Here is a 14,371-nt window from a genome sequence, read left to right as displayed (position 1 = left end):
TTGTTGTCCTTTCTTGATTTGTCAAAATGGACAACTAAATAGGGACATCTAAAAAAGGAAATATGGACAAGTAAATAGGGACGGAGGAAGTATGTAATTAGAAACGTTCAAGTAAAAGCAAGTACAAATTTTGCACCTCGGTAGCTTGTTCTTATACTCTCCTGTCCCATCACCCCCATAAATTAGACTTGTTGACTTTTAAGGTTCAATTTGTCAACATCTGTAGACCAAGTCAAAAGTTGACACTTTTTATTTTTTTTGTTTTACCCATTTTAAGGAGCTTTCATTTTTCTTTCTTCCTACTATTTTCTGTAGTGGATGCACCCTAAGGGTGGCAACGGAACCGGGAGGTACCGGTACCGGTTCCGGTCCGTTCCGGTCCGTTACCGGTTCCGTCTCAGTTCCGGATAGTGCCGGTTAGATCCGGACTTGTTCCGGTCCGGGAGGGGTAACGGGACGGAAACCGGGATTTACCGGTCCGTCCCGGTCCGGTTAGTCCCGGTCCGGTCCGATTCGGAACTTTTTTTTTTTTTTTTTAATCTGAAAATTTGAAAAATAGCCGTTGAGAGCCGTTGGGCAACGGGTTTTGAGCCCCACCAATGGCTCTTTCACCCCATAACCCCTCATTTACACCTCCCTACCCCCCAATCTTTTTTTAATACCCCAAACTTCTTAAAACTACATTTTCAACCTTTTTTTTAACTATAAATACCCTAATCTTTCATTCTTTTCACTCACAAAAATATCTTCTAATCTCTCTACTCTCTACTCTCTAAATTCTCTTATTCTCGACTTCTCATTAAAATTACGAATTTGGTCTTTGGAAATTGGAGCTTCAAAATTCAACTTTCAATTTTCGCCTTCCGGTCATACACGTCTACTTTTTTAAGTAGACGTTTGGTACATTCGTTCTAACTCACTTTTCATTTAGTTATTTATTTGTTTACATTTAATTATTTATTTTGTGAGTAATTAATCTCTAGTCTCTACCTATTTAGTTGTTTATTTGTTTAAAACTTTGCTAATCATTTTCGTATTATATATAATTTACTCACTTTTTATATTTTGAATATGGATTTCGGAAAAAACATTATTGAAAAGGGTAAAACAACCATAGTTAATTCGTTCGCTAATTTATCTAGCTCAAAATCCAAGAAAAATAAAAAAATCGGTAGTACTTCTCAATCTAAAACTAAAAAAACTTCTCAATTAAGAATAAATACGGATGATTATACGCATGTTGATGAAACTGTTTTTAATATTGATAGTAATAGTGGATTAGATCCTTATCATGAACATTTACAAAGAAGATTTGGTAATTTTGAAGAGGAATTACCTGAAGATGATGAACATGATGATGTTAATGCTTATGTTGATAGTTTTGATAATAATGTTGATGAATATGATGATGATGAAACTGAGCCACCGTCGGCTACTAGTCCCACTCCCAATCCCTCTTCCCCGACTCCCGCTCCCTTTCGTTGTCCTGCTCCCACTCCCCCCGTGCATCCTAGGACTAAGGTACAACGCGCTAAAAAATCAGTTGTGTGACAATTTATGACTCAGAATGAAGATAAAACACAAGCTATTTGTAATAAATGTAAACATAGAATGAATCATAAAACTGTAGGAAAACAGGGTGGGACGGGACATTTGAGTAATCATTTAATGTCATGTTGTAAAAATGAATTTTTGCATGCTAAAGCTGTAGCCGAAGCTAAAAAAAATGGTACCACCCTTCCTGAAAATGTAAGAGTAGATGGCTCTAATATGGTCCAAACACAATTAAATCCTTCTAATGTTTCTGGTTCTAGTATACAACGGTCATATAGTAGAGAAAAAGATCTTGAAGAATTAGCTAAAATGATTGTTGTTATGGGTTTGCCATTTAGTTTTTCTGAAAATCCCGGTTTTATTCATTATATTCAAATTGTGTATAATCCACATTTTAAAGGTTTTACTAGAAATACAATTAAAAAGGCTATTTTTGATTATCAAGCTCAACATTTTCAATAACTTCGTTGTTTATTTTATTATAACAATTGTAAAATAGCTATTACTTCTGATATGGGCCGTAGTGTAAATGGTAATGATTATTTCACAATTATTGCGCATTGGATTGATGAAAATTGGACTTTGCAAAAAAGAATTTTAGGTTATAAATGTTGTGAAATGCATAAAACCGGTAGTTATATAGCTCAAACAATTATAGATGTTTTGCAAAACTATGGAATTTGTGATAAAATAAGTAGTGTCACATTAGATAATGCTTCTAATAATAGTAATGCTGTTGAAATACTAAAACCGTCTCTTTGCCCTATTTATATTGATGGTTTTCATATTAGGTGTGCTGCACACATATATAATTTGATTGTTAGAGATGGTATAACAATATATGATGATGGTTGCACAAAAGTTGAAACTGCATGTCATTTTATTTTTAAATGTCAAGTTAAGTCTAGACGTAGAGATTTTGAAAATCGTTGTCGTGAATTTAATCTTCCACCTAGAAAAATTCCAAAATCAGTGTGTACTAGATGAAATTCTTTATTTGAAATGCTTGAAGTTGCTTATGAATATAGGAAACCTTTACAAATGGTTTGGAATGCTCATAATTCAAATATGACATATAGACTTGATGATAATGATTGGAATGACATAAAAGAACTTATAGAATTCTTAAAAGTTTTTTATTTAACTACAAAAAAAATATCTGCACTTTATTATCCAACTATTTGCTCTGTTTTACCTAATATTTGTGATATTTCTAGTAAATTTTATAAATTCAAAAATAAACCAAGATTTGAACAATCTGTTAAGAAAATGATTGAAAAATTTTAAAAATATTTTATTCCTATTCCTCAAATTTATTTAACTGCTTGTTTGTTAAACCCACATTACAAAGATGAAGGTGCATCACGAATGGTTGATAAAATATATTTTAATTTGGGTATTGATAGTGAAGATGATGAAACACCTAGTTGTCAAGATGTTAAAGATAGTATAAACATTGAAGCTAGAAAATTGTACGACTTGTATAATTCTAATATAAGGAATGTAGTACATAACGAAGAGCCTCAAAGTTCTAGGAGTAGATATAATAATGAAGATGATATGATAGATTGTATTATTGAACTTTCTCATAATGATAGAAATGATTTTGATGCATATATTAATCAAAATACAGAACCTACTACTATTGATCTTCTAGAATGGTGGAGCAATCGCGGCCAAGGATTTTCAAAACTTCAACCGGTTGCTCGTGATGTGTTAGCTATTCAAGCATCTTTAGTAGCTTCGGAAGACGCTTTTAATGCAGCAAGATTTCAAATTGGAGAGCATAGATATTCATTAGCAGCAGATAGCTTGGAGATATCCGTACTATTTAGAGATTGGATTAATGGCGAGAGAAGGAGTTATGGTCGTCCACCTTTACCGACCAAATTTGAAAATGACGTTGATGAAATAATGCAAGATTTTAGTGATGACGGCATTGATGCAATGGAAGAACTAGCTAATCAACCAATTCCAAAGCATGTTACTAGAGAAATGTTAAATGATTTAAAAAAAGATTTACTTGGTAGCATGAACTATTAAATTTAAATGTCTATTAGTATGAGTATAATAATTTGAGGTCTAATTCAAACAGAACCCCTCCTAGAAGGTGGCTGTATATATTAGATTTTTTAATACTCTACTAATATTTTGTAACTCAACTTGTACTATTTAATTAATATTAATAAAAGTATAGGCTATTCGCCTTAATTTTTTTTTATTATTGTCTTTATAAGTTCAAATTTAACTTTTAAAGTGTGAAATTTAAACTTTTATAGTTTTAAAGTTTGAATTTAAATTTTCAAACTTTTAAAATTTAAAGTGTGAAATTTAAATTTTTATAGTTTTATAGTTTTAAAGTTTATAATTTAAATTTAAATTTTCAAACTTTTAAAGTGTGAAATTTAAACTTTTTATAGTTTTAAAGTTTGAAATTTGAATTTAAATTTTCAAACTTTTAAAGGGTGAAATTTAAATTTTTATAGTTTTAAAGTTTGAATTTAAATTTTTAAAGTTTTAAATTGTGAAATTTAAACTTTTATACTTTTAAAAGTTTGAAAGTTTGTATTTAAAACTTGAAAAGTATAAATTTTTAAGTGTAATGTTCCTAATTTTTTAATTTTAATAAAAAAATATAATTTATAACGGTTGGACCCGGTTTCCGGTCCGTTACCGGTCCGGGACGGGTACAAGTATTTTTTTCCGAAATTACCGGTTCCGGTCCGTCCCGGTTCCGGTTCGGTTCCGGCCCGTGGTGCCCGGTTCCGGAACGTCCCGGTCCGGTAGTTCCGTTACCGGTTCCGTTGCCACCCTTAATGCACCCTATGATAAAGGTGTGACACTGTTCCGTTGAAAAAGGGTGCGACAGTGTTTCGTTGAAAATTTCATAAATAGTTATTTGTGTATAATATGGAGAAAAGAAAAATAATACTAGTACATATAAGATTAAATACTTATTCGTTCAAACAATTCAGGCTCGAATGTCACATTTACAAATAATAATTAATAATAATTCTTACATTCTCTCACTTGACCCAATGACCATATAACATTAATAGTTAATAAACATTAGTTGCGCATATAATAAATCTCTTCTATAATGTCCATCATACATACCACAATATAACAAACTACTAATGCGAGTTATGGCGGTTGTACATAAATTTTAAGCTACATATTTCCTTCCATATACTACTACATTAACAACATATCATACTAGGTTCATAAGCTATAAAAACATATAACATTATGGTCCACAATAATGTCTCATAGAGACTTATCTTGTAATATCTCAAAACAATAATGTGTACACTATTATGAGAAACAAGACATTCATTAATGTATATCAGAAACACATAATTGAGCTCAGAGTGTTAAAAACATCATAAATATATTAAGCACAAGTATAACCAAGACCCATTCTTTGAACATATTCTTTAAATGTCTTTGGTTGTAAGCCCTTTGTTAACGGATCTACAATCATGAGATTAGTTTTAATATTCTCAAGTACCACTCTTTGTTTCTGAACTTCTTCTTTAACAGTAAAGTACTTTAATTTCATATATTTGGCACATATGGAGTACTTATCGTTCTTGGAGAAGAATACTGCTGCAGAATTATCACAATAACTTTTCAGCGGCTTGGTAATGGTGTCGACAACCCCAAGTCCTGAAATGAAGTTCCGCTGCCATAATGCATGAATTGTGGTTTCATAACATGCCACAACCTTTCTTTGCAGTTTTCTTTTTAGTGATAATTCCAGGATTACTTTGATATCTTCCTAGCATTCCGACCGCAAAACTAATATCCGGTCTTGTTGAAAGTTTGAACAAACATCAAACTTCCAACAGTAGAAGAGTAAGGAATTGTTTCCATTTCTTTTCGTTCTACATCATTCTTTGGGCATTGCATGAGATTAAATTTGTCCCCTTTTTAATAGGAACTATTCTTGTTGAACAATTGTTCATGTTAAATCTCTCTAGAACTCTTTAGATATAACTTTTTGAGACAGTTCCAATAATCCTTGTGATCTATCATAGAATATTTATATCCCTATCACATAGGATGTCTCACCTATATCTTTCATTTCAAAGTTCATAGAGAGAAAGTCTTTCGTCTCACGCAATATGCCTAAATCATTAGTAGCAAGTAACATGTCATCAACATACATGACTAAAAATATAAACTTACTCCCACTGATCTTTTGGTATATACACCGATCAACGGTAATCTCCTTAAATCCAAAAGATGATATGGTGTCATTAAACTTTATATACCATTATCGTGAGGCTTGTTTGAGTCCATATATTGACTTTTTTAGCTTACACATCATGTGATCTTTTCCTTTAATTTTGAAACCCTCTGGTTGGTCCATATCAACATCTTCCTCGAGGTCTTCATTAAGAAAGACAGTTTTTATATCCATTTGATGTAACTCTAAATCATAATGAGCTACCAAAGCCAAAACAATTTTTAATGAGTCTTTCTTTGAGACCGGTGAAAAGGTCTCTTTATAATCAATGCCTTTTTTTTCCGAGTGTATCCCTTGGCAACAAGTCTGGCTTTATATCGTTTAATATTACCATTAGAATTAGATATGGTCTTGAAGACCCATCTACACCCGATTCTTTTAGAACTTTTTGGTAATTGAACAAGATCACAGACTTTGTTGTATTCCATGAATTTTAACTCTTCATTCATGGCATCAATCCATTTATCAGACTCAATGCTTTCTATGGCCTGCGAAAATGAAACTGGATCTTTATTAATTTCAATGTCAAAATCTGACTCTTGTAAATAAATCACAAAATCATCTGAAATGGTTGATTTTTTAATGGCACTTTTTTTGGTTTATTTGCGTCAGATACTTGTGAGTTAGTTCTTTCTTGAAGTGTTTCACCCAAATGTTGTTCAACATTGTTAAAGTGTTCTTCAACAAGAGGAACAACATTTGTGATTGGTGCGGAAGTAGGTACAATTCATGGGCAATGAAATATTTACCCTTACCTCATTAATTTCCACACTTTGTCGGTCAACGCTCCCACTAACTTCGCCATTCTCAAGGAATTTTGCAAATGGACCTGGACATTATTTTGATTCGTTATACTTTTCATAATATTCACCACCTCTATCTCACCTAATGATTCTCACTTCCCTATCTAATTGTATTTCAACCTCATTAACGTACACTTTGAGAGCGTCCGCTGCTTGAGATTTTCTTTCAACAAATAGATAAATTCATAACGTGAAAAGTCACCGATAAAGGTGATAAAATATTTTTCTCCACCTAAAGATGGAACATCAAAGGGTCCGCAAATATCAATGTGTATAATTTCAAGAAGTTGAGTGCTCCTTGTGGCATCTTTCTTGGTATGCTTGGTTCGCTTTCCTTTAATGCAATCCAAACATATATCAAGATCAATAAAATTCAGATTCGGAAGAATCTCATTCTTTATTAACCTTTTTAATCTTTCTTTGGATATATGACCCAAACGTTTATGCCACAAATAAGCAGAATTTTCATTTAGTGAACTACGTCTAATTATTATCGAGTTTCAATCTATATAAACCGTCAATAAGAACACCAGAACCATAAAAAATAGTACTCTTATATAAATTGAAACAACCATGTCTAAACAAAAAATCAAATCAAGAAACATCAAGTTTTGAAAGAGAAATCAAATTCCTAGAAACTGAAGGAACATAAAGAGTCTGTAATAGATCAAGGTGATGTCTAGTCTCCAAGATCAAACGATAAGTCCCTATGCCTTCAATTTTAGCCTTCATGTGATTTCCCATGAACAAGATTTTTTTTTATTTGAATTCGTAGTTTGGATCGTAGTGAATCCCTGCAACATAGTGGATACATGAGTAGTTGCACCAGAATTAAGCCACCAAGTATTATTAGGAACTTCTAGTAAATTTGATTCGAAACATTCAAAGGCACTAAATGTACCTTTCTTTTCAAACCAATCTTTACATTTCAGGCAATCTTTTTGATAATGTCTTTCCTTTTTACAGAAATGACACACATCAGCCTTGAATTCCTTATGAGCACCCTGTGGAACTTTAGCAGGTGCTTTCTTTTTCTTAAACTTATTGGCTTTCACTTTAAGTCATTTACCAACTCCTTGACCCATGAGGTTAATGGAATGACCTCCCTGTTCTTTAAGTCTTGACTCCTCTTGAGTAAGCATACTGGACAATTCACTAACATCCCATTTATTCTTAATAGTGTTATAGTTAATTTGAAATGGTCCATACACAAGAGGCAATGTGTTCATAATAAACTGAACTAAGACAGTGTCATCCACTTTCATCCCCAAGGTCGAAAGTCTTGTTGCAATGTTAGTCATCTTGATGATATGATTTTGCATATTGTGCGACCCATCAAACTTCATGGTCGTGAGTTCAGACATTAGTGTACCAACGAGAGACTCATCAGTAGAACGAAAACGTTCTCCCACAAACTTCAGGTATTCCCTGACACTTTTTATTTGTGGAATAGTGCTCTTAATGTTGTTAGCAACAATCATTCGCATGAACATAAGACTCAATTTGTTAGAGCGCTCCCATGATTTACGGAAAAAACTTCTCATTCTCATTGCTCTTATAAGTAATGACAGTAGGTTTATCATTCAGTAGAGCCAAATCAAGATCCATTATACCTAAGTGGAACTACTTGTTCATGCCATTCAGAGAAGTTCAATCCATTGAACACAGTAACAGACAAAGCATGTGAATGAAAAGAAATAATTGCAAATAGATATGCATGCTCACAAATAAAAAATAATGTGAAGTTAGTAAAACTATAAAAGTATATCGTAATTCTCAATTGGGTAGATACTACGACACACTATCATAATTTAAATGCCATTTTTTTAAATTTTTAATAGGCAATTAAATATATTTAACCAAACATATATGATATATTTGGATATACAATATATCTTTGATTGAAAATATTAATTTACCTCATAATGTTCACTATTCGTAGAATGATTAATTTACCTTTGGGTAAATTCTTAAGTTCTAGCAATAGTGAAAGTCAATTTATCTATTTATTTTCAATATAGGCATTTCATTAACTTTCATAGATAAATGATAATTTTATGAATGCACATTTTTCTTAACCATACTAGTTTGACCACTTTGGTGACTAACAAACTATATAAATACAAATGCACACATAATATCATAATTTTTTTTTTTTGTGCATGTGCATAATTTTATACATTTTAGTTTGGTCACTTTGGTGACTAACAAACTATTTAAACATAATACATGCATCAAGTGATCATAAACATGATATGTGTAGATGTTAATTTCTCTAGTTTGGCCACTTTGGTGACTAACAAACTATATAAATACAAAGCACACATAATATCATAAAATTTTGTGCATGTGAATAATTTTATACATTTTAGTTTGACCACTTTGGTGACTGACAAACTATAGAAACATAATACATACATCAAGTGATCATAAACATGATATGTGTAGACATTAATTTCTCTAGTTTGGCCACTTTGGTGACTAACAAACTATATAAATACAAAGCACACTTATTATCATAAAACTTTGTGCATGTGAATAATTTTATACATTTTAGTTTTGCCACTTTGGTGACTAACAAACTATAGAAACATAATACATGCATCAAGTGATCATAAATATGATATGTGTAGACGTTAATTTCTGTAGTTTGGCCACTTTGGTGACTAACAAACTGTATAAATATAATACACACATAATATCATAAATTTTTTGTGCATGTGAATAATTTTATACATTTTTGTTTGGCCACTTTGGTGACTAACAAACTATAGAAACATAATACATGCATCAAGTGATTATAAATGTTATATGTGTAGACGTAAATTTCTCTAGTTTGACCACTTTGATGACTAACAAACTATTTAGCACAAAGTACACACATTATTTATTACTTAGTATAATGACCACTTTAATTTGTTGCACAATTGATTCATTACCACATAAACTAAAAGAATAATAATATTATATGACTAATAAAGCCAATAACTTGTGCAATAAAACAAAATTGTTCATTGTTGTTATTGATAGCATCAATTCACTCAACATTAAATGAAGAAAGGCCTTCAAATTAAGTTCATTCATTTATTATTATTTTAATAATAAAGCAATAACTGATGCGGAAAAGGTTAAAAAACAATTCTCCAAAAAATGCCGCATCCATATAACCCTCTTTTCGATTATTTTACTTTATTAATTTAAACAATTAACTATCAAAGTTTCTATGAAACAATCAAATTAAATTGTTCGAAAGAAAGCGACGATTGTTCATAACCATCTTTACATATCGCACGATTTTTATTTTTATTTTTAATCCCAAATTATGAACCATAAATATAATTTCACATATACATATCATGTAAATATTATTCATAAAGATGCAAAATATACGAAGATTATCCGTTCAAACAATTCAGGCTCTGATGCCACATGTAAGATTAAATACTTAATACATAATATCAGGATCTTGAACACGATAATCTTACATAGAGATCGTTAGGGGCACATACCTAATGAGGAAGACATAATCACAGAGATAAGCGAAAGCGTTAGTCATAAATTGGTTTCTACCTCCTGGCCCTAACTTTATGTTACCACAACCGTCAGCGATAGAATTATTGTAGAGAATATGTGATAACCCTAATGGGTGGAGGGAGGACTAATTTATAGAGGTTATGACTTAATCTGGTACGTTCATCAAGTAACCAATATACAGACGAGATCTATTCCTTATTAAATATTATTTATGGTATTACTTGGATTACAAGTAAACTTGGGCCATAAGTAAGAAATAATTAATAATAATTCTTACAGTACATAGCTACATGTAATATAAATGATCCAGTGCAATGAACTTGAGCATTTTCTTAATATTCTTTAAGAGTCGTTGCCAGAAATTACAACATTTCTGAGTGAGACTCGATCGAACCCCCATCCAACACGTCTCCTACTAATAAACAAACAAATCAGTCAAGCTAGACATGAAATTACTTGAAACCAAGTTTGAATTGGATTATTCAATCTTAATATAAAATTCAAAAAGTATAAAAAATTATTCATTATTCCCTCCAATTTGTTCATCGATTCTCTCTTCTCTAAATGTAGATGTAGACACCCATGCGTACGGCACTGACAGATGGAGTCTTCTGGTCTGACATTTTCTATTCTATTCTATCTTGTCTGACGAAGATCAGTTCTACAAGTTTTTTTTTGTTTTGTTTAAATTTTGAATCAAATCCAATAATATAAAGAGTGTTACGATAACATACGTTTTCTCTAGCTCTATTTACTCATTCAAGCTCTTGCAATTCTAAGGTGATCGAGCTTGTGAACAAATTACTTGCTACTATTAGCCTACAACTTGTAATATAACTCAAACAGCCATGGCCATGACTATTCAAAAGTGGCTATTGATCATTCTGTTTTTGCATATACACGTTCTCAATATCGTAGCGCAGCTGCGTAATTTAAATAATCTAAACACACTCCTCACTTCCCTTCCCTCAAAAACAGATAACTATGGTTTCTACAAGGCTTCCATTGGCCAAAACTCCGACAGAGCCAGTGTTATTGTGCTATATATGTAGAGGAGACGTGGAGCTACAAGAATAATGTCACAATTGCTTCTCAAAAGCTTGTACAAGTATGTCCTAACCAAAAAGAAGCTTCTGGTGGTTATGATAAATGTATGTTAGTGTACTCGAATGAATCCCTTACAGACACTACAACATTTTCTAAACTCTTTTACTTAAAAGAAACTCAGAATGCCTCAAAACCCGATGAATTTAACAAGGAGCTAGGAAAATTATTGGTTAGATTAAGAGTCGTTGCTGCACATGGATCACCCCGTAGAAAATATGCTAGTGGTAATGCGACAGGTCCTGATTTTCAGACTATATTTGCACTTGTGCAGTGCACTCCTGATTTACCTCCTCAGAATTGCTTTGATTGCTTAACTAAAGCTTATGAAGATATGGGCAAGAAGGGTGGCAGAATCATAGGGGCTAGGTGCAACTTCCGTTATGGAACTTCCCGTTTTTTCAGGCTGGATGTAGGGTCGTCGGTAGCTCCGCCACCTGAAGGTGAATACATTTTTATCATTCCTTCTGTTCATCTTGTATTTGTGATATTTAATAAGTATGCACATATAGTTTCTGAAATAACCTCAAAAGGGAAGTGTAGGAGAAGGGAAAGGGAAGATAATAACTTAGTTAAAAACTGACATTATTGTACTAACTTGAAGCATTTTTATACGGGAAGGGGGTGATGATAAAACGGTTCGAACAGTCATCATTATCGTTGTGCCAACTGTTACAATTGTTCTTCTTATTGTTTGTATTTCTGTCATCTTGATGAGGAGGCGAAAGAAGAAGCCGGTGGGCGAAATTCAGAGTAAGCATAAACTAAAACAAACAATTACTAAGGAAAGTTAAAATTTTAGGACCATGTTAATCCTAACTAATTTGTTGTATGCTTTTACTACTATATATGTTTGTGAAGGTATACGTGGGGATGATATTAGCACTACAGAATCCTTACAATATGATTTTTCCACGATTAGAGCAGCGACAGATAACTTCTTAGATGCTAATATGCTGGGACAAGGTGGATTTGGTCCCGTGTACAAGGTGATTAAGCTTACATATTGATGCATGAGTCTAACTTCTATAGTACAAATATTCTTTCCACGGACATATATTATACGTGAACTCCCTAGTTGAAACAAGAATACTGGTTATAATTCATAATATTTTCAACGTGTCCTCATAAATGTGCTTCAGGGTAAGCTTCAAAATGGAAAGGAAATAGCAGTGAAAAGATTGTCAGCAGATTCAGGACAAGGTGATCTAGAATTCAAAAACGAGGTTTTATTGGTTGCCAAACTTCAACACAGGAATTTGGTCCAGTTGCTGGGATTTTGTCTAGATAGAACAGAGAGACTTCTTGTCTATGAATTTGTTCCCAATGCAAGTCTTGACAACTTTTTATTTGGTATGTACTGCTTAGCTTTTTATTAAAAGTATGTGCTTGAGCATCAATAAATTATCAATCTAACTTATAGACACAAATAACAGTCTAATTAACACGACACTTATTTTGTCTGTGTTATAAGACACCAACTAATGAAAACAACAATAACTAAAAGAAACAACACGGGCCCACAAACTTAACTCTGGTGGTTGTCTGCCTTGTGATTATCTTTTAATGACTTGATACTGTTAAAATTCTTCTATATTATCAGTGTAAAGAAGTCTAACTCGTAAGTTATATTCATCATCTTGTCCGCAGATTCAGTTAAACGTACTCAATTGGATTGGGAAAGACGATCCACTATCATAAGAGACATTGCTAGGGGAATTCTATACCTTCATGAGGATTCTAGACTTCGAATTATTCATCGTGATCTCAAAGCTAGTAATGTTCTACTTGATGAGAAAATGTATCCTAAAATTTCCGACTTTGGCATGGCAAGGCTATTTAAGTTGGGTGAAACTCAAGGCAACACAAGCAGAATTGTTGGGACCTAGTAAGTTGACTGTTATTTTCATATCACTGGGAAGGATTCTTGACCATTAGTTAGCAAGAACAAAAGCTGTTCGAGACAAAAGCAAAATCTTTCCTTAACATGTAGAATTTTCAGATGAATTTTGTCATATCAATTTCTTCATGAATAGTTAACTCAATTTTGTTGAACCAGAACTTTGATTGCTCCCAAAATCATTATTATTTGAGGTAATGTTATGTAATTGATCTTGTTTTTGTTTTGCAGTGGATACATGGCACCAGAGTATGCAATGCACGGACAGTTTTCAGTCAAGTCAGATGTTTTTAGCTTTGGGGTACTAGTCCTTGAAATTTTAAGTGGCAAAAAGAACACTTGTTTCAGAAATGGAGAATATATGGAAGATCTTCTGAGCTATGTAAGTAACCAAGTTATTTAATCAACTACACCTCAATACCGAATCAGTTGGGACAATCCTTATGCATCAAATTCTTTTACATTGTCGATGTAAAGAGTTTAAACTCTGAATTAATATGTCACAGGCATGGAGGAACTGGCGCGAAGGGACAGCTATAAATTTGATAGACCCCATTTTGACGGGAAGCTCAGGACTTGTTCCTGATATAATGAGATGCATCCACATTGCTTTATTGTGTGTTCAAGATAATATTGGTGATAGACCAACTATGGCTGCAGTAGTTCTCATGCTCAGTAGCCTCTCTCTGAGTCTTCCCGTGCCTTCAGGGCCTGCATACTATACAGATGACGACATTAGCCCAGAGATTTCGCTTATTCAAGATCATCAGAACCTAGAGAATTAGACAAAAGCAAATCACTTTGTTCATCACCAAAAATGAGGCATTTTATATCTTTGTTATCATCCTTACACATTATAATAGCCTTCTTTCCTGAATTACTTTGTTATTTATTAATGGTTTTTGTGATCCAACTTGTTTCATATATATGTATTACTAGTTATTACACTAGTAAAAATGGTGAAAAGTTTCAACCAGTCCTGTAAATATATAAACCATTGTTTGTTCTGGTGAAAACTTAGCTTTGATTTTCAACCCATATTTGCTTAACCCGCCCGTAATAAATACATATTCAACCTGCCCATTAAAAAAGTGGGTAAATTAAATATGGATTAGCTCATTTTCAACCCCCAATAAAATGAGTGAAACGGGTTATAAATTTGTTTTAGTTCCAGCCGCTAGCTTAAATTTGTTTTCCATGCCTAACAAGATAAATAATTATCAT

General features: G+C 32.6%; 1 protein-coding gene and 1 pseudogene across 1 annotated transcript; one reads left to right on the top strand and one right to left on the bottom strand.

Annotated features, from left to right (window-relative positions):
• Window positions 1–7,670: 7,670 nt before the first annotated feature.
• LOC125822998 (uncharacterized) lies at window positions 7,671–8,159 on the bottom strand. The gene has a single exon (XM_049502450.1). The coding sequence runs from the start codon at window positions 8,157–8,159 to the stop codon at window positions 7,671–7,673; it is 489 nt and encodes a 162-aa protein (XP_049358407.1).
• Window positions 8,160–10,991: 2,832 nt separating this feature from the next.
• On the top strand, window positions 10,992–14,132 carry LOC125822997 (cysteine-rich receptor-like protein kinase 29; annotated as a pseudogene).
• The last annotated feature ends 239 nt before the right edge of the window (window positions 14,133–14,371 follow it).

Source organism: Solanum verrucosum, unplaced genomic scaffold (assembly GCF_900185275.1).
Source record: "Solanum verrucosum unplaced genomic scaffold, falcon-dt-bn FXZP01000103.1, whole genome shotgun sequence".
Taxonomy (NCBI): Eukaryota; Viridiplantae; Streptophyta; class Magnoliopsida; order Solanales; family Solanaceae; genus Solanum; species Solanum verrucosum.
Note: the sequence above shows the minus strand (reverse complement) of the source record. Positions and strands in the feature narration are given on the sequence as shown.

Coding starts and splice junctions, on each gene's coding strand:
- LOC125822998 (XM_049502450.1), bottom strand. CDS start 8,159: ATGAGAATGAGAAGTTTTTTCCGTAAATCATGGGAGCGCTCTAACAAA.